The sequence below is a fragment of the Condylura cristata genome, unplaced genomic scaffold (assembly GCF_000260355.1).
Source record: "Condylura cristata isolate star-nosed mole 26May11 unplaced genomic scaffold, ConCri1.0 scaffold00020, whole genome shotgun sequence".
NCBI lineage: Eukaryota > Metazoa > Chordata > Mammalia > Eulipotyphla > Talpidae > Condylura > Condylura cristata.
In genome coordinates this window covers 17,031,834-17,057,022 of record NW_004567121.1, presented here as the reverse complement: position 1 = coordinate 17,057,022, position 25,189 = coordinate 17,031,834, and the positions used below count along the sequence as shown (strand labels likewise).

General features: G+C 39.7%; 1 protein-coding gene across 1 annotated transcript in view; it reads left to right on the top strand.

Moving 5' to 3' along the window:
• MTA3 (metastasis associated 1 family, member 3) overlaps positions 1-25,189 on the top strand; it is a 95,231-nt gene that overhangs the window by 16,384 nt on the left and 53,658 nt on the right. The window contains exon 3 of the mRNA XM_012727494.1: positions 17,456-17,582. Coding sequence (XP_012582948.1) covers positions 17,456-17,582 — 127 coding nt within the window. The remainder of the gene's footprint in view (positions 1-17,455; positions 17,583-25,189) is intronic.

The window sequence follows — 25,189 nt, the reverse complement described above, 5'->3', positions numbered from 1 at the left end:
TTTTTTTTTTTTTAACGTTTTATTTATGCATACATAATTGGAGTACAGGCCAGAGGTGTGGAGGGTGAGAGGCACAGTGGGGAGCAGAGCAGGCAGATCGACTGAAATACACTGCTGAGGGGAGCAGCGGGCTGGTTAGGAGAGGTCTGCTGTGCCATGTGGGTCAGCTCCCTGGCTGGGGGTCGAACTTGTGCTGAGTGGCTGCAATAGCTTCTTAGTGCTGTGCTTTTACCTATGCCACCAGAGAGGGCCCACGGCTTTTTCTTTCTTCCTTTTAAAATACATTTTCACCTTTTTCTTTTTTTAAGATTTATTTATTTATGCATACATAACTGTGGTATAGGCCAGAGGTGCAGGGGTGGTGAGAAGCTTCACCAGAGACAGAGCGGGGAGCAGAACAGGCAGATGACAAATTATGCTGCTGAGGGGAGCAGGGCCGAGACAGGAGAGGTCTGCCCCGCCCTGTGGGTCAGCTCCCTGGTCAGGATTTGAACTCTCTCTGAAGGGCTGCGACTAGCTTGCAGTGCTGTGTCCTAACCTGTTGCGCCACAGTTTTTTCTTAAAGAGTTATTTACTTACGTATACAAGAGCTGGGGTATAGGTCTGAGGTGCCGGGGTACGGGGGAGGGAGGTTATAAGGGGATTGACCAGAGACAGAGTGGTCTCTGTCAGAACAGCCAGATTGCCTGAAGAGCCAGATTGACTGAAATAGCCTTCTGAGGGGAGCAGCAGTGAGACAGGATTCTGCTGTGCCATATGTGTCACCTCTCTGGCTGGGATCGAACTTGTGCTGCAGTGGCTGTGGATTGTTTTATAGTGCTGAGACTTAACCCCTTGGGCCACCAAGGAGGCCCTGAATCAACATTTAGAAGTTAACAAAAGTTTAGTACAAAAATGCCCCGCATCAGGTCTTCAAAGATCTACTTTATTTTTTAAAAGGTTTATTTTTATTCATGCAAGATTTGGAGTATAGATCGGAGGTGCAGAGGGATGGGAGTGAGAGGGTTCACCAGAGACAGTGGGGAGTAGAACAGGCAGATCTGAAATACACTGCTGAGGGGACATGAAAGGTCTGCTGCACCATGTGGGTCAGCTCCCTGGCAGGGGATGGAACTCAGGCCCTTGTGATAGTGCTGGGGCTTGGCCCCAACACCACTAGGGAGGTCCCCCAAAGACCTCTTTATTTTTCACAGATCACCATTGTTACTAGTTTCTGGTATTTCCAGAGAAGACCAATGTGTGTAGAAGGAAATCTCTCTCTCTCTCTCTCACACACACACATACACCTCTCAAAATTTCTTCAATAAAAATGATAACAGTGGCTCTCCCTGGTGGTTCAGCGGGTTAAAGCACAGCACTGAGAAGCTAAAGCCACTTCCGCATGAGTTAGATTCCTGCCTGCCCCGGAGGTGACCACATGGCGTGGCAAACCTCTCTTGACCCGCCTGCTGCTCCCCTCAACAGTGTACTTCATCGATCTGCCTGTTCTGCTCCCTACTCTGTCTCTGGTGAAGCCTCTCGCCGCCCCTGAGCCTCTGGCCTGTACCCCAGTTCTGTATGCACAAATAAATAAAACTTAAAAAAAAAAATGGTAACAGTATATTGTGACTTTCATAGTTTTTGCTCTTGAATTGCCCTTAGTATTGTTATTAGAAACTTATTCTAACTTATTTAGACATCTAAAATGATGTCTAAAATTTTCTATAATATAGTTGCAAAATTTAATAGCTATTGTGTCATTTAAAGTAGTGGCGTTTAAAAATAAAGTTATATCAATTTAAAAAATATATATCAATTATATATATAATATATATTATTTAAATATATCACAGTCATATAAATTATTTTATCTATCATAGACAATTTTTCTATCATCAAAGGTTAAAAAAAAAATTCTTTAACAGCCTGAAATTTCATGTGATCTCTCCTTGAGCTTTTCATTTTCCTTTCGCCATACAAATTTTTTTTTTTTTAAAGATTTATTTATTTGTACATACAGAACTGGGGTACAGGCCAGAAGCTCAGGGGCGGCGAGAGGCTTCACCAGAGACAGAGTGGGGAACAGAACAGGCAGATCGACGAAGTACACTTCTGAGGGGAGCAGCGGGCGGGTCAGGAGAGGTCTGCCACGCCATGTGGTCACCTCCTGGGCAGGCGGGAATCGAACTCATGCGGAAGCGGTTTTAGATTCTCAGTGCTGTGCTTTAACCCGCTGCGCCACCAGGGAGGGCCACGCCATACAAATTTTAATGTATAAATTTTGTGTCTCTGGAGCTAGATTCTGATAGTAAATTTTTCATGTAAGTAAGTAGATGAGAATGCTCATGTGTTAGTTGTCTGATATATCTTGAGCTCCTACTGTGTTCTGGACACTCCTCTGAAGCACTGGTTATGAGCTTGGAGCAAAGCAGTGGAAATTCTGGCACTCGGAACTTAGAAGTGTCTTATTTGTTCTTCTGAGTTTTGTGTGGAAATCATATAGCCGGTTTTCATCAAAAGTGGTTTTAATGATTTAGCAGCTAACAATTCAATTAGGTCCTCTTTCAGTTTCTCTGAATACAGAGCATTTAAAACCACCAGAGTTGGAAGAGGTTTGTCAACCAGTCATTAGAGTCATTCACAGTCTCATTTTCTGAGAAGCACAGTAGAAAGGCTTTATTCAGGCCTAACAAATGACTGTTAATTATACTTTCTTACTCTTTCACCTATAGGGATTGCATCACTTAGGATCCTACCAGAGAAACAGAACCAGTTGGAGATTATGCCTGTAAAATCTCTCGCACATCACCTGGTTTATGTAAATATATAGAGAGATTTATTTTAAGGAATTGGCCTAAATGGTTGTGGGGGCTTGCAAGTCTGAAATCTGCTGGTGGAATTTCTTAGGGAAAACAGCTTTGCTCCAACCCTTCAGTGTATTGAATGGAACCCATCCAGATTATTGATGTTAATCTCCTTTATTTAAAGTCAGCTAGTGTTAGTCACATCTACAAAATACTAACAAAACAACACCTCAATTAGAATTTGATTGCATAGCTAGGACTATAGTCTAGCCAAGTTCATACACAAAATTAACCATCATGGGGATCTTATTTACTAACTCACATTATCTTCCTTATTTTTACCTTCCCATGTTGAAATATATATTACCCCATTCTGAGTTTTTACTACTAACAATGACTTCATTGTATTAACAGCAATGAGACACCCTCTACTAATTCATAGAGCTTTCTGTGTAAGTGCATCTCTCATGTGTTAGTTCCTTTTAAAATGATTTACATTTTGGTTTTATTCATTTGCTGCTTTCCCACTGTTTCTTATATTCAAGTTAATTTTATTTTTGAATTGCATTTGTGTTTACTTTGCTGAAATAGTCCCCATCTAAATCTTTTGCAGAAAGTGTCTTTGGGTAGCAAACTTGCTAAATGATTGCATGCTTTAAAACATCTTTAATTTTCTTTAAATTTATTTATTGATTCATAGAAGAACTGGGAACAGGCACACATATGGGGGAGAGGGAGTGTGTGAGAGAGGATTCACCAATTCACCAGAGACAGAGTGGGAAGCAGGACAGGCAGATTGACAAAGTACACTGCTGAGGGGAGCATTGGGCAGGTCAGAAGTCTGACGGGCCATGTGGGTCACCTCCCTGGCTGGCTCATGCCGCAGTGGCTGCTGATAGCTTGATAGTGCTGCGCTTTAACCTGTTGTGCCACCAGGGAGGGCCCTACAATGTCTTTATTTCACTGTTATACTTAATGCTTGGCTCCTCATAGAATTTTAGATTCAAAATAGTTTCCTCCCATAACTGAAGCACTTGCTTCACTTCTTCTGGAATCCAGTGTTATTGATAAGAAGCCTGACGTCCATCTAATTCTTAATCTTTTGTAGGTAAAATATTTTTTCCCCTAAAATTTCTCTCTCTCTTTTTAAAATAATATAATAGTTTATTTTTACATCATTTTGTGCTTTTTCCCGTTGGGCTTCCCATCACCAAATCCCCCATGTGCCATCACCATAGTCCAGTGCACTTCCTTCCTTCCACTGTTTTTTTTTTTTTTTTAAATAATAGTTTGTTTTTACATCATTTTGTACATTTTTTTCATCTCAATTGTAATCCCCATGAGTTTCCCATCACCAAGTCACCCGTGTGCCATCACCATAGTCCAGCACACTTCCCTCCCCCCACTGTTTTTGATCCCATTCCCTACTCCACCCTGTAAAATGTCACTGGATTTCAAGAACTCTCAAGTTTCTAATTTTGCTACTTTGATAACAAATTTTATTAGCAGAGATAAGGCTAACCATATTTGATTTCTAGGTATCTTGTATTTTCTTGTGAAGTTTGACATTGTGACAACACAGCCTGCAGGTCTTATTTCTTAGTGTCTAAGACGTAGGTGCATAGACCTGATTCAGACTGATACTTCCTTTCTCTGAATCCAGGGCCAAATCTGGCTCATCTGAGACATTGAGCCCTCACTCTGCCCTTAGAGGTCACTGTTCAGTCCTTTCCAGGCAGCTACTACCAGCTGATTGGAGCTGCCATAGAATCTCAATTTCTGTCACAACATTAAAATTAATAAATGTTCATTTACAGGGACATTTTTTTCCTTGCTATTTTACAGTGTTTTCATATTTGTGAATGACATTTTGTAATTAGCAGTTATGGCAAGCGTGTGTCTCATTAACCAGATTATCAACTGTAAATATTACAAAGGTTTGTTATTTGACAAGTTAATTATATTTTATGATACAGATTTTCTTTTTGGTTTGCTACTTTGAATGTTAATGGTTTCTGTTATCTTTTTAAATACAACCAGTACTATATTAATAGTTTAAAATTTATATTACATAGCTGATTGATAGCAGTGGTGGTTGTTAGCACTGCCTTGTGCTTCTCCCCTCTGTGGGAAAATGAGTCCTCGTGTGTCTTCCCTGCAGCACATTTCTGCTCTTCTACTACCAGCACTATCAATCCTCCCTACCCCCATCCCGTCTGCATTCCCTACCACCAACACTGTCATCAGCCACCACCCACAAGTTGGCAAGAGGTAAAGAACCATAGCAGTTACCAGTAAAGATTAGCACACTGCAGTTATATTGCATATTCCCTAGTGAACATGGCTTATATTTGAGTGTAAATATGGTGGTTATCGAAGCCTTACCCTCATTTCTCCAAGAAGCTCCTCCAGTGTACTGTAAACCTAATCTGATACACAGAATAATTATTACAGAACTTTGTACTGTGCCCTGTCTCCTTTCATTCTTTGCTTGGTGAAAGAATGGGAAAAAAAATAATTCTCAGATCCATACAACTTTGGTAGGATAGGTATGTTATTTTATGAGCTTACATTCTGATGTAGAAATTGACTGATGAAATTATTTAAAGATTTATTTTATCTTTATCATATAAGAACTGGGGTTTAAGCCAGTGCTGTGGGAGTAAGAGGCTTCACCGGAGACAGACTGGGGAGCAGAATAGGCAGAGTTACTGAAATGCACTGCGGAGGGGAGCAGCAGGCAAGAAAGGAGAGGTCTGCTGCACCATGTGGGTCAGCTCCCTGGCCAGGGATCAAACTCATACAGCAGTGACTGTCAATAGCTTGATAGTGCTGAGACTTTAACCCTGTAACACCAAGGAGGCCCTAAAATGTCATTATGTTTATATGTTCACTCTAATGAGTAATTTTTTTTTATTCCACTCTGGGATTTGCATTAATTTATGATACTAATTTTTGAAATTTGCATATATCATATTTTTGCTGATAGGCCTACAACTTTTAGGGCTAGATTAGTATATCATTTTGAAGGGAAATAAACATGGTTTACTGTTTATTTTGTGTTTTCTTTATAATCTTTTGATACTGCATATTTAAAAAAAATTATTTATGCATATAGAAATGAGGTACAGGCAGAGGGGCAGGGGCTATGAGAGGATTCTCCAGAGACACAATGGGGAGCAGAATAGGCAGATCGACAAAGTACACTGCTGAGGGGAGCAGCAGATGAGATGGGACAGGTCTGCTGTGCCATGTGAGTCACCTCTGGGGCCGGGATTGAACTTGCACTGAAGTGGCCATGGCGTGGCTTATCTTTGCAGTACAGCGCTCCAATCCACTGTGCCACCAGGGAGGGCCCTGATATTGAAGATTACATTGGCTTTTGTATTTTATTTTTAAAATTCCCTGTATTTAAAGAGAGTGAAACTGCGTCTTCTAGATCAAATGAGAATAATTTACTACCCAAATCAAATAGTTCTTATCTCCTGAATTAAAGGGTTACATTCCTTTTTTTTTTTAAAGCTTTATTTATTTATACATACAGTATTGGGGTACAGGCCAGAGGTGAGGATTCACCAGAGACAGAGTGGGGAGCAGAACAGGCAGATACACTGAAACACAATGCTGAGGGGAGCAGCAGGCGAGACAGGAGAGGTCTGCTGTACCACACGGATCACCTCTCTGGCCAGGGGTCAAACTTGTGCTGCAGTGGCTGCCAGAGCTTCATAGTGCTGTGCTTAACCCTCTGTACCACCAGCGAGGGCCCCAAGGGTTGCCTTCTAACCATACCATTTTTTGATTGTGATGCCTCCCTTCCCCCATACTTTACTGAAATTATTTTCTTCAAGTGAGATTAAGTCTTTCAGTTAGCCAATGTTTCTAGGTGCTGGAACAAAATGTGGCTGCAGATACCACTGATACAGTAAGTTGGTTCTATTGAATTTCTTTGCTTAAATGAAGATTTTACAAAATTTTCCCTTCTTAGCATACTTTTCGCTGTGAATCTCCTCTTTGTCTTCCCCACCTCTAGCTAAGTGTATTGTACTTCCACTAGTCTTGAAAACTGCATGAATATTTTCATATTGTGGGTCTTGTAGCAAGGCTGCAAATTCTCTGGCTAGCCAGGGGAGGTCTGCTGCGCCATGTGGGTCACCTTTGGTGTGGGGATTGAACTCATACTGAAGCAGCTGTGGCTAGCTTATGATGCTGTGCCCTGACCCATTGTGCCACCAGGTAGGGCCTAAAAATAAATTTTAAAAAAGAAATTGACATGTATTGATCCCTTCATTATAGGATGGGGTTCTGTACCCATATTAGTAATGATCCCAAGAAATTCTGATAGCCACATCCTCCCTCCTTCAGGGAGTCACTGTACTTGTGCATATCAGAACTCATTGTCACTGCAGACTTGGCTCCATCATCCTCCCAGATATGGTAGAGCTTGATCAAACCTCTTGAGTAGTCTATGTATGTGGCTTGATAGATGCTGGACTACAGGAGAAGGTCATAGCCCTGTTCTTCATTTGGGTCCATGATACCTAAGCATATCCATACCAGAACCTACAAAGAAGGCGACCCTTAAGATCCAGTTCCGTTCACTTCCATAGCAGAGGCCAGGGCCTTTCTTGATCCTACCCCAGCTCCATGTCAGGGTGCTCATGACATAGCCCTATTCCTTACATTGAGAGGTCATGATGGGAGCAGTTGGTGGCAGCTGCTACTGAGATGCATTCCTTGTTTCCAGGCTCATAGAGTACATGTTCTGATTCTTGGTTCCTCTGTACAGCCCAGTCAGGCGTACCCAGGCTTAACCCAACACTGGGACTCCTTGGGCCCACTTCTGCAGATCAGCACTACCCTGAACTGACAAAACCCATGCTGGGTGCTTGGTAGTAGTGTCTGCATGCCAGCTAGAGCCATGTCTCTGCTGGCTGTCTCTAGGGTTGACTCCTTTTTGGGTTTTCATAGTTCAAACAGCACCTCTATTATTTTGTTTAGGTTGTTTTTCAGTAGCTCAGTATATTCTATACAGTTAGGGAACTATTTTACATGTTTTTCCTTATTTGAAAAGACATTTAAGAAGTATGCTTATGATTTTATATCTTTGCATCTTAACGACTATAAATAGGATAGGCAACGGATGACAGGAATATAAGAAATATTTTTAGAAATTATGAAACTAATTAGTGAAAGGCTCCAGAAGGAAATAATGTTGCAGAAAACATAAAAATGTAGTTGTAATCCTGTTAACCTTTCATTGATTCTTGATTCTGTTTTGCCCCTGGTAAACAATTTTCTGACCTTTTGTTTTCAGTCTGCTTAAAGTTTTAAAAAAGGTTTTAATACTATCGATATTGCTCATGTTTCTTATATTGATAATTCATGTATCACACAATACACAGCTTTAGTGTACCACTGTGGGATTATTTAGATCATTTAGTAGTTTGGAGACTAAAAAGGAAAAAAAATGCTTCAGTGACTCTCCTGATCTTTTGAAAATGAATTTTCCTTTTTTCTTGGAATGATGGGGTCAGAGAGCATACACAGCTTCAAAAATCCACAAAAGCCTTCTAAAAAGCACAAAGAATTCTACTTTTATATTTTGCTGTCATATAGTCTTCTGTGTTTTGTTCTAGAAGTTCTATAATTTTAGATTTAACATTTAAGTTATGGCTCATTTTTTCTTAATTGTTGTATATGGTATGTGCAAGGTATGGATCTGAGCATCCCTCTTTCCCTCCCCAAGACACATACACACCTCTTTTTGGGTGTATTCGATATAGCTCCAGTTTTTCTAAGATTTATTTTATTTGTGCATGCAAGAACTGGTGTGTAGGGCAGAGGTGTGGGGGTTGATAGGATTCAACAGAGACAGAGTGAGGAGCAGAAAGGTGAATCTCCTGAGATATATATACTGCTGCGTGGAGCAATGAGAGAGGCAGGAGAGTTTTGCTGCACCATGTGGGTCAGCTCCCTGGCCCGGGATTGAACTCATCATGTTGCAGTGGCTGATGATAGCTTCATAGCTTTATAGCTGGATAGTGTTGAGAATTAACCTCTGTGCCACCAGGGAGGACCTGAAGCTCCATTTGCTTAAAGGTGGTTCTCCAATGCATTGCTTTTATGCCTCAGTCAAATAATGTCTGAACTTGTTTCATTGATTTACTTGTTACACTTTTTGCTAACACCACACTTGATTATATAGCTTTCTAGCACTTCTTGAAAGCAAAGTAATATTAGCCCTCCAACATTGACTTGCCTTTTTTTCAAAGTTGCTTTATTTATTACAGAGTCTTTGCATTTCCATATGATTTTTTGAACCACCTAAGAAAACCTGCTGGGATTTGATTGGAATTATGTTAAATCCATTAATGAATTTTGAGGGATAATTGACATATTTGCCACATTGAGTTTTCTAATCTGTGAATTCTAACTAGTATGTCTTCCTATATCAGTAGTTTGTTCTTTTTTCTTGTTGAGTTGCACCTTATTGTATGTTGCACCATCATTTGTTTATCTACTTATCTGTGGATAAACATGTCAGTTGTTTCCATTTCTGGGCTATTACTAAGATAGTTCCTCTGAACATTTATGTGCTAGTCTTTGTACAGATGCACCTTTCTCTTGGGTTGAAGTAGAATGGATTTATCATTGGCTAGAGGTATTTTTAGTGTTTTTAATGAACTGAAAACTTGGTCAAAGTGTATATTACATTCCCATCAGTAGTGTAGGAGGATTATGGTTTCTTCACATCTTTGCCAACATTTAGTATGGTCAATCTTTCAGATTTTGTGTCTATCGGAGAATATGTAGAATCGAAAATTGTTAATTTAGCTTTTTTAATTATTATTTTTTTTTTTTAAAGATTTATTTATTTGTGCATACAGAACCAGGGTATAGGCCAGAGGCTCAGGGGCGGTGAGAGGCTTCACCAGAGACAGAGCGGGAACAGAACAGGTAGATGGATGAAGTACACTGCTGAGGGGAGCAGTGGGCGGGTCAGGAGAGGTCTGCCACACCATGTGGTCACCTCCGGGGCAGGCGGGAATCGAACTCATGCAGAAGCGGCTTTAGATTCTCAATGCGGTGCTTTAACCCGCTGCGCCACCAGGGAGGGCCAATTTAGCTTTTTTGAGTCCCGCATATTTTTATATTTCTATACATCTTTTAAAAATAATTTTTTAATTACAGTTACTATGAGCTAAAACATTGTATAGGATCCCTACATCTTCAGGTGTATGCCAGGGCACCCACTGTCCTCCACAACAGTCTGTTGTAACTACTCCCCCTTTCTATGCACCTTCTTAAGCTTTGTTCTTTTTTTCTTTTTTAAGATTAAAAAAATTTTTTTCATATACAGAAAAGAACTGCAGTATAGGCCAGAGGTGTGTGTCGGGGGGATTTCAGGACTCATTTGTTTCCTGTCTGTCAGGAATCAATGTTCATTGTTTGATGTCCAGTAGGTGTTTCATATGTTTTGTATGCTTTTAAAATTATTTGCTAATTTAAACTTTTTTTCTTTTTAAAGATTGATTGATTTATTTATACATACAGAACTGAGGTACAGGCCAGAGGTGAGAGGATTCTCCAGAGACAGAGTGGGGAACACAACAGGCAGATCACCTAGATCAGAGGTGAGAGGATTCACCAGAGACATAGTGGGGAACAGAACAGACAGATCAACTAAAATACACCACCGAGGGGGAGTAGCGGGTGGGTCAGAGGTCTACGTGCCATGTGGGTCACCTCCCTGGCCAGGGATTGAACTTGTGCTGCAGTGGTGGCAATAGCTTCATAGTGCTGTGCTGTAACCCATTGTACCACCAGGTAGGGTCCCAATTAACTTTTCATGTTTGCTTTAGTCAGGAAGGTGGATCTGGTCCATCTCACTTCATTTGTCTGGAAGCAGTAACCCTAGTTCTTTAAAAAGTTCGGGGGGCCTCCCTGGTGTCGCGAGGGATTAAAGCGAAGCGCTATGAAACTATCTGCAGTCACTGCAATGAGTGACCATCCCCAGCTAGGGAGGTGACCCACATGGTGCAGCAGACCTCTCCTGTCTACCTGCTACAGTCCTCAGTGGTGTGTTTGAGATCTCCCTGTCCTTCTCTGCACTCTGTCTGATGAATCTTCTCACCCTTGCACCTCTGGCCTGTATTCCAGTTCTTGTATGCATAGACTTCTGAATGATTTCCAGTTTGGGGCGTCTGTGAATAAAGCCTATATTTTCATATGTAGACTTTTGGTGTACTTAAGCTTATCTTTAAAAAAATTTTTAAGACTTCTTTCAAGTGGAGGTGTAAAGATATAGTAGAATGAATAAAATGTGCAGGTCTTATTACTTATCACAGATTGTTGCTTTGTATTACATCCACTCAGTTCAAGACAAATGCTCTTTTGTGTCTGGTCGTTACCATGTTCTCCAGCTAATTACTGTTCTGTTGCTGCTACCATCTGTTAGTTTTTTTAGGTCTTTAATTTCAGCTACCTATAGTATTTACATTTTTGCCTGACTTTACATTCAGCAACATGAGGGTGTGTCTTTTTTCTGACCCAGCAGTATTCATTCCCCTATCAACAGACTTCTGAATGATTTCCAATTTGGGACTTCTGTGAATAAAGAAGTCTAGACTTACATATGTAAACTTTTGGTGTACTTAAGCTTGTATTCCTCTTGGGTAAAATACCCAGGAGTGGAATTGTTGGCTCATGGAGCAGGTAATACATTCATTCACTTTATTAGGTAATGCCAGGCAGTTTTCTAAAATGATTAAACCAGTTTTCACTTCCTCTATTATGTATGGGAATTCCAGTAAGTCTATGTTCTTGATGAAATTTAGTATATTCAACCTTAAATTTTGGCCATATCGAACCACATATATTCCCTTTTAGTAAGCCAAAACATAATCCTTAGACTGAGTAATATGAAGGTTAGGGTGACATTTGTCCTGGTTTATTGGGACCTGAGAGTTCCTCCGAACCTAGGACTTTCGCTTTGAAAACCAGGACCATTCCAGTCACCCTAAACTGGGCTCTGAGCTGAGCTAGTTAGCAGGAAGTAAAGGTAAAGGAGGAAATTCATGTGGCAGGTCAAGCCAAGCCCAGCAGATAAGAACCTGGGCCAGCCGTATCCAGTTCTCTAGCTAGAAATGACATGGCTTCACTGGCCTTACTTTCCTTTTTACTGCTGCTGGTCTGAGCTCAAACTTAGTCTTGAGAGAGGACTGCTGGCCCCCGAGCCTACACTCCTTCCCAGTGTACTAGAGCACCTACCTTATTTTATAATGCTTACAACACTTGACAGTATACTCCCTTGCCTGTAATCCTGGAGCCGCTATGATCTTTATACTTGGCTAGCACTTTTATGTCTTCCTCATTGGTGTCTACAGGACATACTGGTAAGCAGGATAATCTCTTTTTTTCCAAAAAATAGGTAAAACAAATAGAAGGGCAAATAGGTATATTTATAAACCATGAGAGCTTGCTTTTGATTGGAATGGTGATTGAACACTGTTGTTTTTAAATTAAAGCCACATAGAAATCATGAGTCATGTTATAGGAAGGAGCTGACTGGAAGGTGGTAGCTGCAGTGTCCATGGCCATAGGAAGAGGGTGGTGCAATGGGGGTGCTAGAAAATTTGTTACTTCTAATTCTTTTATTTTGTGTAAGTCTTAAAATTGGTAGCAAATGAAGCATTGCATCGTGGCATGTTAGGGCTGTCTCTATACAGTTCCAGATGGACTTTGAATACAACATTGGGCAGCTTTTGCCAGATGCAGTGTTCTTTGAATAAGTAAATGTAAAGCAGAAATAGTCTAATTTTCTGATGGGATCCTAATATTCTATAGAACGATTTATGAGTCATTGTATTTTAGAACAAGAAGATAAATTTTCTGTGACAGATTTTCTAAACTCAATAAACTCAAACACAACAAAACAAAAAACACCAAAGCCTCTCTAGCTATTTTTCATTTTTCTTTTCAGGTTAGATTTATTTATTTATGCATACAATAAACTTGGGTACAGGAGCTGCAGGGTGGTGGTGGTGGAGAGAGGATTCACCAGAGAGAGTGGGGACCAGAACAGGCAGGTTGACAAATACACTGCTGAGGGGGCAGGGGCGGGGCAGGAGAGGCCTGCAGCGCCCTGGCTGGGGATGCATCTTGTGTTGCAGGCTGTGGACAGCTCATAGCACTTCACTTTAACTCATTGCGCCACCACAGAGGCCCCTCTATACAGTGTTTATGTCATAATTTTGTAAGTCTGTCCTCACCAGCTTGAAAGTTACCTGGCAATTCTTACCTAAACCACTGTCAACATTTCTTGAGGTTTCATCTCCTTTATTGAATGAGCAAAACAGCATGGATCAAAGGTAAATGCCCTGTCTTTGTTGTCAGGAGACTCAGTAAATCAAGTAACTGTTGCAGGATATACTATGACAAAGACCTTAAACTTGGGTGAGTGCTGCTTTGTGACAAAGAGGAGGGAACTCCATGTGGAGTTTGGGTACGTCAAATACTGAAATCACAGAGGCCCCCCTCAACGTGACATTTGATAATCATTTACTTATTCTTTGCATGTGGCTATCCATTTGTTCTCAGCACTCTTTGTAGAAAAGACTTTTCTTTCTCCCAGGAATTTGTCTTGCTCTCCTTGTCCAAAATCAATTAACCATAAATGAATGTATGGACTTATTTCTGGACTTCCAGTTATATTGCATTGATTTATATGTTCATTATTTATTTTAAGATTTGTTTTAAATTATGCATACAAAAACTGGGGTGTAAGCTGGGGGTGGGGTTTGAGAGGATTCACCAGAGATAAAGTGGAAGCAGAACAGGCAGATGTACTGAAATACACTGCTGAATGGGTTAGACACAAGAGATCTGCTGTGCCTGTGCTGTGTGGGTCAGCTTCCTGACCGGGGATCAAACTCAGGCTTAGTGGCTGGCATAGTGCTAAGACTTGAACCCTTGCCACCAGGGAGGCCCCTGTCCATTCTTCATTATATCAGTGCCACGCAGTCTTGGTTGTTCCTTTGGAATCTGGAAGTTGAGTACTTTTAAATTTGTTCTTTTTCAAAGTTACCTTGGCTTTCTAGGTTACTTACCTGTCCAAATGAATTTTAGGACCACTTTGTCAATTTTTGCAAGAAAAGCAGTGGGATTTGGGTAGGGGTTGCATTAAGTCTGTAGATCAGTTTAGGGGATATTGCCATTTTTAGCAATATTTCATCTTCTAGTCTGTGAATATAGGGATGTCTATTTATTTAGATCTTTTAAAATTTCCTTCAAAAATGGTTTTGCAGTTTCTTGTATGTAAATTTTGTCTTGCGGTAAATTTATATTCTTACATACTTATATTTATATTTTTAGATATTTTTTCCTTTTGATGCTGTTGTATTTCAACTCTACTTTTGTATTTTTCATTACTGATGAAAATATAGTTGGTTTTTTTTGTATTGATCTTTTGCCTCTGGCTGCCAAACTATTTCATTCAACTAGTACCCTAAAATCTCGGTTGTCATAAAAATTCTGATATTTATGATGATTATTTCTTCAGCAAGCTTGCATTGCATCAACACTGAACTATTTTTAGTCTAGTAATAGGCTTTCAAACCTTTGGGTAATAGTTAAATGTAACTGTAAATAAATTTTTTTATCTCTAGCTTTTCTGTACCAACGTCACTATGGACTGATTTTTTTTTTTTTTATTAAAATAGAGACTAAATCATGCTTGAGAATAATGTTGGAGAAACTTACTATTTCCCCTCAACTAACAGTTGGAATCATAATTTTGAGGTGTTCTGAAAACACCCAGTTCAGGTCTGGCTTCTAGACTCAGGCGTGGCTGCTGCTCCTCTCAGTTCAAGGCCACCTGTCCCGGTTTTGTACATGCCACACACCCGAAGTCTGAAACTTTGCTCGGCTTCCTGCTTGCAACTTGTGGCTGACACTTGTCACCCATGTCCCCTAGCTGGATGCCCTGGCCTTCTGGGCTGCTCCGCTTGTTTGATTTCTTCTTTGGCTTGTGTTTCTTGGACTTGTTTAAGCTAATCTTATCCCACCCTTCCCAGTCTGCGTGTGTGATTAGCCTTACTGAGCTTTTGGCTCTGGCTTCTTTTTTATCCTATAATCTAAAATTTTGAAGTCTATCAAATTTTCAAATGGTTTCAAGTAATTATAAATATATTACCATGTATATGATTTTGGGTGATGGTGATGCTTGGTCTTTTAAAGTTTTCATAGTCTGGATGTCAACTTTCGCCATGGTGGTTTTCAGTGTTTTTGGGAAGTGAGTGGCATACGAGTCATTCCTTTACTTCTGTTTAGAAGCCAGTATACATTTTTAGAAATATTACATTACATTTTACAGAACTTTAAAAGTGGGTTTCTGTCTTTGAGTAGGTTAGACTTGAGCGATTTTGGTCCTTTTCATTCTGAACCAAGAGGTTTATAAAAACATCATTTACTGCTGCTGTTACTTCCCTGGAGGGGCCAGCTGACTCAGTGTGCTCCCCTGTAGTGGTCTCCCTCTATGAGTTCTCAGTGCCCCAACGTCCCCACAGCCACTCTGGCCCTAGGGGTACTATATTTAAAATTTTTCATATCTAAAATAATTTGGATTTATATGTAGTTTATAAAAAATGACATTTGCATGTTGAAAAAATGACTAAGCACAGTGTTTTTAAAAAAACAAAACCTCATGTAAAACTTTGTCTCCTGTCTTTGCCATCTTTTTCTTCTGTTAACTGGAAACATAAAGTTAGTTTATTAGGTAATCAAAAGTGCAGACTTGAACCTAGGAAACAATCTCACAAATTTTGCTTTGCAAGAACTGTTCCAATAAACACAAGTTGGAATTAGGTTTATAAGGTAGAAAATGGTGAGTCATTGAAATTAACGATGTAGTTATTCTTGATAGGAGGGACACCTAGTATTACGTTGTCCTGACATAAAGCTATGTTGATGCTGGAGGAAGGCAATGCAGGATTTAATCTCTTCCTTTCTTCAGAAATGCCCTGCAGAGATGCAAATTCTGGGAACCTGATATTCAGCTTTTTTTTTTAAATCTGATTCCTCACTTACCACTGGGGTTAAAAAGCTGCCTTTACCTGCAGGCATCAGACTTTACATAGCTTATGATTCAGACTTGCAGATGGCTTTTCTCTCTTGCCTGCTAGAGGTAGAATGGGATACCTAGAAAATTCATGTTCATACTCCAACCCTGCTTCCCAAAGCAGACACTTGGAGTTGCTGCTTCTTAGTAACATTTTCTGCTCATGCTTGTCTCTAGCACCTTGGATAGTGCCTCTTGGGACACCTAATAAATATTTGTTGGTTGGATGAATGAAAGGCTATTCATACTCTTATGTTCAGAGTTTTTATTTGTTTTAAAGTTGCATGCAAGAGCTGGTGTGTAGGCCGGAGTTGTGGGGAGTGAAGGGACTCATCAGAGACAGAGTGGGGAGCAGAATAGGGAGACAGACACTGCTGAGAGGAGCAGCAGGCAAGACAGAAGTCCTCTGCACCATGTGGGTCAGCTCCCTGGCTGGGAATGGAAGTCCTGCTTTTAATGGCTGCTGATAGCTTCATAATGCGGAGACTTAACCCTGTGAGCCACCAGGGAGGCCCTGTTCAGAATTTTTAACTAATTTACTATATAATTCTAGGCTTAATGTTTTTCATTTTGGATGACATCACTCTGCCATTTTAACATACAATGTTGCTATTCATGTGAGTGTAGTTTCTTTGCAGCTGACCTGTTTCCTTCCTATAAACTTTTGTGACTTTTTAAAAAACATGTTAAAAAAACATTGCCAGGTTAAAAAAAAAAAAAAAAGCATTGTCATGTGCCAGTTAATTTTCTTGAATAATTTTTTGAATGGTCTTTCCTTACCCTTCTACCCTCCAAAGAATCAAAAATACTTTCTGTATTATCTCTTCCTATTAATAAACTTTCATTACTGGGATATAGGAGTTTAGTTCGTTTTTCATTTCTTGATTTTTAGTTATCTCTTCTAATTTCTGGGAGAGAGTTCCTTTTAATCTAGACCCTTGTACCCTGTGTGTGTGTGTGTGTGTGTGAGATGTATTATCTTATTTCTTGTATCCTAGGATTTATTCCTCTGTTGTAGGTAGTCTTTTAACCCTACCCCCACCCCTTGTAGCTCTCCCCTCACTCTTCTTGCTCAAAGGCTAATTCATGATTTATAGCAGGCTCCAAGCTTGCCTTGGTGGCCACTTCCCTTCTCAAAGCTAAAAGTTTATCCTTTTGTTTGTTTTAATACATCTGTTTTCAATCAGCTAAAATTGTTCTTGGTGAAACCTTTTCTTCCATTGTTACTTCATTTTTCATTTTCATTGTAATTTTAATTGCCATTTTTGGTGTGGTTTTAAGGGGGAAAGATAAGTCACTCACATATATTCCATCTGCCATTTTAATTTTTATTTCATTTAATTTTTTCATCTGCCACTTTAAAAGTGGAATTCTTTCTCTCCCTTTGAGACCTGCTTGCTTAATTTTATGGTTGGAATTCAAATGAAAAGTTAAAAATGTAAATTCAGAATCAGTAGCCCTAAAAGATTGAGAATGAAATGTTGATTTGAACTATTTTAATACCTAAGTAGATAATGTTTTGTAATAATAAATTCTTTGAATTTTATTTATGTAGAAGAAATTGAGGAAGAATCTGAAACAACAGTTGAGGTTGACTTGACTGATAAACAGAAGCATCAGTTGAAACATAGGGAACTCTTTTTGTCAAGACAGTACGAATCTCTGCCTGCAACACATATCAGGTAAGAACTTTTTAGAAGCTGATCTGAAGAGCTAATATTGTGACAATTCAAAAACCAAACAACTGCTTTGAAACATTTCCCAAACTCTGCAGATGTTCTTATTCACATTAATTTAATAAAGACTTCACTAAAGGAATTTATCTCGATCATTTATCATGTGTATTAGCATATTACACCCTGCAAATAAATGTTCTGCAGTAAAGTAGTCATTTTAGTGTTGTTTTCACCTGCATGTTCCCAGTTTGTGTGTGTATTAATGCAGCCTCCTCTGCAGTGGTATTCAGCAGCCACTATTCAGGAAATGCGTGTCTTCTCTAGTTTCTGAGAAAATTATATAGTCATTAGAATCTAGAGCTAAAACCCCAGATTTGGCTCTCAGACAGAAGACTCTCGATCACTTAAGATGTATGACCTTTTCTTTTCTTTTGAGGTCCTCCTGGGTGAGAACTCTATCCTTTATTACTCACTTAGTTGCAACTGCTCTGTGCCTTGATAAGCTGCAAACGTGAAAGAGTCCAGTATTTGGTTTGGGTTTTGGTGTTACGGAGGAGTGGTAGGTGTCTGTTGTGATCTGAGCAGTACTAAAATTTAAGCATAGATACAGTTGGGTCCTCATGCAGTCAGTGCATGTTGTAGGTGTAACAAATGCTTGAACTCAAGAGATAGGCAGCTGTTGACCTTCAGGGTCAGGAAAGCTGCAGAAAGAGTTGGCGTTTGATCCGCTTTTGAGAGCGTTATAGGCGGTTTCAGGTGGAGAGGAGAGGTGACACCAGTGTGTGAGGGAGCAGCTTGTCCGAGGGAGCAGCTTGTCCATGGCACCAGGGGGAACAGTGTTACACTCCCCTTGGGCTAAAGAAGTTGCTTCAACCTTTGTTTACAATCTTTACTTCTTTGATTTAGCTCTCTACTAGTCATGTTTGTCTTCAAGAGGCTTAGTAAGAAAATAAGTATATTAACTTTTTATCTCAAGCCTGCACACTCTGCTTTATTTCCTCAATGTTAGTATCGAATGTTAGTCTGCTTTAGTGAGCTCACACAAGTTTGGGGACCTCCTAAAGCATGTGCGTGTGTACACCCAGAACCCCCCAAGTTATGTTCTTGACTACACACACACACAGCTGTGCGTTTGCATACACGCAGCCCCCTGGCCCCCCCAACTGCAGAAACTTTTTTTGTGTATACTTCTCATTTCAGAAATGGACCCAGACATCTTTGAAGGCAGGAAATGTATAACAAAGATGCTGGACTTTCCTTTTATTCCAAGTCTTTTAGAAATCACTTGGTCCCTCTCAGTAGTTTGACATTCTGTCATAGTTTATTCAGTTTTTAGAGGGACATTGCCTTTAGATTGACTTTCAGAATTATTCTAGTCTGTGCATGTTGGACCTTTGCTGGAAAAGATAATCAGGTAATGTGAGGACAGTCATTTTACCTACCAGCATTAGGAGTTTTTCAAGAAATAGTAAAGTAAGTTTTTGCTTTGAAATGGAACATGAGGACATTTTGCAATTTTTAAAAAGGTGTTTAACTAATAGATGCTGAAGAGCCATATGCATTTGTTATTTAATTGGAAGAAAGTGTAATATAAAGATTCGTTTTAAACTCAAGAAGCTTTGTGGCCAGTCATAAAAATCTTGCCAGAATAAGAATCTGACAAATGGTTTTAAAAATGTATCTAAAACATGCAAGTATATTTTTAATTTACCCCCTCTCCCCGCCCCGATAGCTTGGAATCTGTTTACAAGTCATGTTGGTTGCCTTTAACAGATTGCTTCGAGTGGAAAAACTAAAGATGTTTTTCATCTTCCATAAGGATTGAAATATACTTGTAAGCTACCTCTATGTTGAACATAGAAATTACATAATATACGTTATCATTCAGTCACTGTTGAATAGATTCCTGAATATATTCTAGATAGGGAGTTTACATAGTACTTGATAAGTAAGACAGGGTTCCTAGCTCATAAATTCAGTTTTCTAGGTGGTGAATCTTTTGAATTAAAAGGAGTATCGACATTTGGGGCTTTTGTTTTTTCTAAGCTGAACAGGAGTAGTGCAGAGGCATATTTTCTCAACTGTGGTTCTCATTTTCAAGCAGCTGAATGGGGTTGAGACAGTCTCTGGCCAAAGCACAGAGCAGTGCTAACCAGCCATCATGCTGATTCAGAACAAATGCACGTTGGAGTGATCTTGACATTTTGCTAATGCTGAAGTCATGCCCTATCTATTTCTGCCATAACAGGAGAAAATTACTGAAGCCCCATTGTTCTTTGGCAGCAAAGAGGGGTAATTTGGTGAATACTGGCTTTTTATTCTCAGGGACATTATTAAGTGCCCAGAATTTCCTTGGTGTGATGTGGAATATAGGAGAAAACCTGATTGAGGCATTCTTGAGGTCCTTTGTAGTTTGTGAACTATGATACTCACTGGTTGTTGTAAGCTTCTCAAATAGGCGGGAGCCAACATTTTGTTCCTTCTGATTCCAATGGAAGAGCAAATGGCTGAATAGGACTTGGGACAGTTCTCAGTACAGTTAGTAATTGTTTCTTCTTTGGAGACAGAGAGAACTTGAGCAATGAGAATACCTTTGGAATATTTTTTAGGAGAAAGCAGAGGGATAGCATGCTTTATTCTTAAGACCATTAACAATAGATTCTGGGCCTCCCTGGTGGCACAGGGGTTAAAGTCTCAACACCATCAAATTCTTGCCAGCCACTGGGGCATGAGTTCAATCCCAGGCCAGGGAGGTGACCCATGTGGCACAGCAGACCTCTCTCTCTCACCTACCGCTGCCCTCCACAGTGTATTTCTCTAGAGCCACCTGTTCTGCTTCCCACTGTCTCTGGTGAATCTGCTTACCCCCCTGCACCCCTCACCGAGACCCCAGTTCCTGCATGCATAAGTAAATATTAAAAAAAAGTTTCTGAGCTGCATATAAGTATAAACACCAAAATTTATTATTATACCAACTCTAGACTTGATATATGTATTTATTTGACTATATTTAATTTTTATATAGCCCAGCTCATGTTTAATGAGCTTGGCTTTAGAAAATTCTAACATTTATTGAACTTATATGATAGGTGCTGTTCTGGTGGTTTTGTTTGTGTAAATCCCACAACTCTGTAAAGTGGGTCCTGTTGTAGGTCCCATTTTGCAGGTGAAGAGACTGAAGTACAAAGGGGCAAATAACTTTACATTCTCTTGGCACATGAATAGGCAGGTTCAGAAATTAAACCCAGATTACCTGCCTGTATATACACATTACTGTGTTGACTCTTAAATGTTAAAAAGCATCACAGTTGTAAAGACACTTTCTGTATCTAACCAAGTCTACCTTGAATGGGTAGACTCTGACTTTCTCTTTTCTTTCACATAATTTTTCTGTTTTAACTCTTAAGTCAGATGGACAGAAAGAAATTAAAAGCTGAGTTAAGCATATAAACTAGCATTTAAATACTGAAAGATGATGTTACAGCACTACCTCTGTTGAAGCAGTTGGGCATGATCTACTTTACTAGGTGCATAAGTTTATGAATGTGTCTTACTTGATCATTTGTCAGTTTTTCCACATTTTGAACACTAAGGCTGACTTTTTAAAAACTACCAATTGTAGTCTTATGCATGGAATGATTAGTACTTCTTTCCAGCCTTGGTGCAGGTATTGGTGTCACTTAAGAAGGGCCAGTCCTTTCCTGCTTGCCAACCTCCCTATCTAGATCACAGTTCTTTGAAGTAATACCTCAGTGTGTCTCAAGGCATTTCCCCAGGCACCTGTTGATGACTGGCCTCTATTTGCTCCATAGGAAGGGGCTTGGGCCTGATGATTTGTTCTCTAAGTCTGAGGAGTAAGGAGGGAGAGAAGCCATATCATATTCACACTGGTAAACCTAGTTCTAGTTCTTGTTCAGAGTATCACTGTCTCATTGCTTAATCCTGACCATTTTTTTTTTTTTTGAAAGGCCAGAGAAGCTATCCCAGAACCTAAAATTTTTTTTAATGCATACAAGAACTGGGGTATAGGCCAGAGGCTCAGGGTGTCAGAGGATTCACCAGAAACAGAGTGGGGTCAGAACAGGCAGAGCTACTGAAATGCACTGCTGAGGGGAACAGCAGGGCGAGACAAGAGGTCTGTTGTGCCATGTGGGTCAGCTCCCTGGTGGGGGATTGAACTCACGCCATAGTGGCTGACCATAGCTTGATGGTGCTGAGACTTTAACCCCTGCACCACCAGCGAGAGCCTCCAGTACCTAAATATGATGTCACTAGTATGCTAGACCTTAAAGCACAGTATTTAAGTGGTCTCATAATGGCAGCCTTACATTCTCTTACGTTTAAGCCATTGTTAGCATATGACATTGCTCTTCTGACTGTTGTTGACATTTGATTATTGTCTAGAAATTCATTCACTGTTGTTAGACAAGGGTGATATTCTAATTACATTGTCTTTTATGCACTCGTTGGAAGACTTGTATAATTTTTTTGTTCCAATTCTTCGTTTAAGTTTTATGTTTTAGTGTATAATGCTTTACAATGGAGGTTCTCAACTCTGTCAGATCAGCATCACCACATATTGTACAGTACATCTTATACTAGTCAGAAATGAAATGCATAGATAATTCTTTGCACATACATGATAGGTACTTTTGCTTGCTGTTTAATTTGGGATTTAAATTATTTTCCCTTTAAAACTTCACAGGAATTGATAACCGTCATAGGGCTTGCCTATGCAGTGTGCATAAATGCCAGCGTATACCACCAGGGTTTGGTGTTAAGGCTGGTGACAAAACCACCTGAGCAATGATTTTCATTGAGCAAGAAAAGTTGAAAGAGCCTGGTCTCCCAAGCTCATGGTGTCTAAGGATCACATGTGATGTCTGTTAATAACTTAGAGTGCCGTATTCCTCCCTCCCCGTGATATTTTGATTCAGTATATCTGGTGTGGCCCTAAGAAATCTGTATTTTCTTTTTTTAAAGATTTGTTTATTTGTGCATACAGAACTGGGGTGTAGGCCAGAGGCTCAGGGGCAGTGAGAGGCTTCACCAGAGACAGAGTGGGGAGCAGAACAGGTAGATCTATGAAGTACACTGCTGAGGGGAGCCGCGGGCGGGTCAGGAGAGGTCTGCCGCGCCATGTGGTCACCTCCTGGGCAGGAGGGAATCGAACTCATGCGGAAGTGGCTTTAGTTTCTCAGTGCTGTGCTTTAAACCCGCTGCACACCAGGGAGGGTCAGAAATCTGTACTTTTTTCCAAGCAGCAGTGGTGGCCCAAAGCCATCTACAAGTTGTGTGAACCTCAAGTAAAGTCTTCAGGTAGTGGGGAAATGGACAAAGATTTAAGTGTCTTCTTTTTTCATTTATACAAATAGGTGGCGTGCTAAGATAAAAGCATTATATAAGCTGTGTGCGTATTTACATATGACTTTGAGGCAGTGGGATCGTACTGGGCTTCCTGTTAAGCAAATAGCAGGTCCAGGCTGATCTGCAGTTGCCCTTCAGTGTGTAACCATTTTGTGTCTTATTTATTCACGCCTCTCTGTCACAGCAACCTGCACAGTCTCCAACACAGTATATTTTTAAAACTTAATGTTGACCTGTGAGAAGGTATGTGATCTGTCGGATTTTAGTGTTCCTGTGTGGTTTCCCAGAGAAAAGCAGGATCAATCCTATGGACCTGTACTGCTATGGTCTTTTGTATGTTTTGTTTCATCATGTTTTAGGTGAATATGTCACTCATGAAGGAATAAAATATTGTGGAAAAGAATAATTGGAATTATTGTTTGTGGGTTTCTATATTCAGACTTTGACAAAAGATCCATTAGTTTGGGGTTAGCTTGCATCTTAGGTTTTTATCTATGAGCCAAGATTTGTTTGGCATACAGGAAACCAACACTTTAAATCTCTTTTAAAATTACATTTATGAACAATTCTTGATATGGTATAGATCTTGATAATGTATAGAATATATACTCATTAATTATATATTCACATTTACCTCCTAAAAAATTCTGACTCAACCTCCTACTTTTTGGTTAGGTGTTATAAATGTACATGAACATTTTAAGTTTTGGGCTTTCATGCTTTCATTTTTATTTATTTTGTGCAGAACTTACTCTGAGCCCCATGTTTTGTTTCTTCTGGGATCTCTTTTTCTTCTGTGTAGCCTCCGTTTCTGGGTTTTGGACAGTGCCTTGTCCTCAGTAAAATGCCATCTCAGTGTGTCAGGGAGTGTGCAGGCGTGTTCGCCCCGCCATCAACTCCAGGTTCTGTGACACAATGTGGACTTGGTTCGCCTGGCTGTGCTTGGCCACAGAATCTGTTTCTTAACCTTCAAGTTCAGCATCACTCTCTGCACTGCTAAGCGTGTGCAGTGAAACTTCAGAGCTCTCTTTGGACCACTGACCCTGTGTCCAGCCCAGAGTGTTTGGCCTGGGCCTGCCCGGCAGCTCCACTGTGTAATAGCAGAGTGGAGCAGGGGCTTCTGCACAGTGACAGCCTCACCGCCTGCCTGCCTTCCGGACACACATGGCTGTGATGGCCGAGCAGTGTCACCAGAGTTCTTCTGGGAACACAAGCATTTGAACTTTTTAAAAAAGATTTTCAGAGATTACCTAAGACTACTCAGTGGAAGCGGAATCTGGCTTTTCATTTTTAATTTGGGGGAAAGTACACTATAGTTGCAATAAAGAAAAATTTAAAAACTAAAATCATCTATTATTTCATCTTTGCATAAGAGCCACATTCCAAAAATAATGTGTGTTTTAGATTGAGGTATCCTCAATCATGTGCCTTTAAAACAGTATAACCAGTGTTTCAAGGTAACTATGAAAATAGTGATTGAATTTTAGTTCTTTTGTCATTTCAGATGGTATGAAGGAGACTTTATACTATATTTTTTGTATGAACTTTCATTATCTGTTATTCCTTAAAATTTAACTATTTAAAATGGCTTTTATTAAAATAATATTCAGCAGTTTGTCCTTCTGCATTAGAAAAAAAAACAAACACAACAACCCGACTTTAGAGACATTTCCAAATACTATTTCTTCTAGGTGATTATGATTAAGAATTAGAAATAATGCTTTGTCAGCTCTTATTGAGTCAAAAAGTAAAAGTTGAAAGATTTATATGAAGTGAAGAAAAATCAGATTACTGAGGCAGAAAAGAGAGAACTATTTTTGGAAACTCCATTTATTACATAAGCATTGCTGTATATTCACAGGTTACAGAGGTGGTTCTGTGACAAATGTAGATATGCTAGGGGCAATATAGCAATTTCCCTGCTCATAATTCTGTCTTTTGCAAGTGCAGGCCGTAAATGTTGACTTTGAATGTTATGTGCATAGAAATAATAATGTTGATTTTTATACTTCAGGAATATAGATAAATATATTAGAAAAACATTTTGTAATTCTCTGGTAGCCAAATTAGAAATTGTATAGGATAATATAGAAATACCACGTGCTCTCAGAAAAATTACTTGAAGTGTTACTGACCCAAGATAAATACCAGAAAATGATGTTTAAAGAAGGGAGTTTTTCTTTTCTTTTTTTTTTTTTAAATTAAGGACTATCAGTTGTAGAAAACTAATTTGAACCTATGTTATA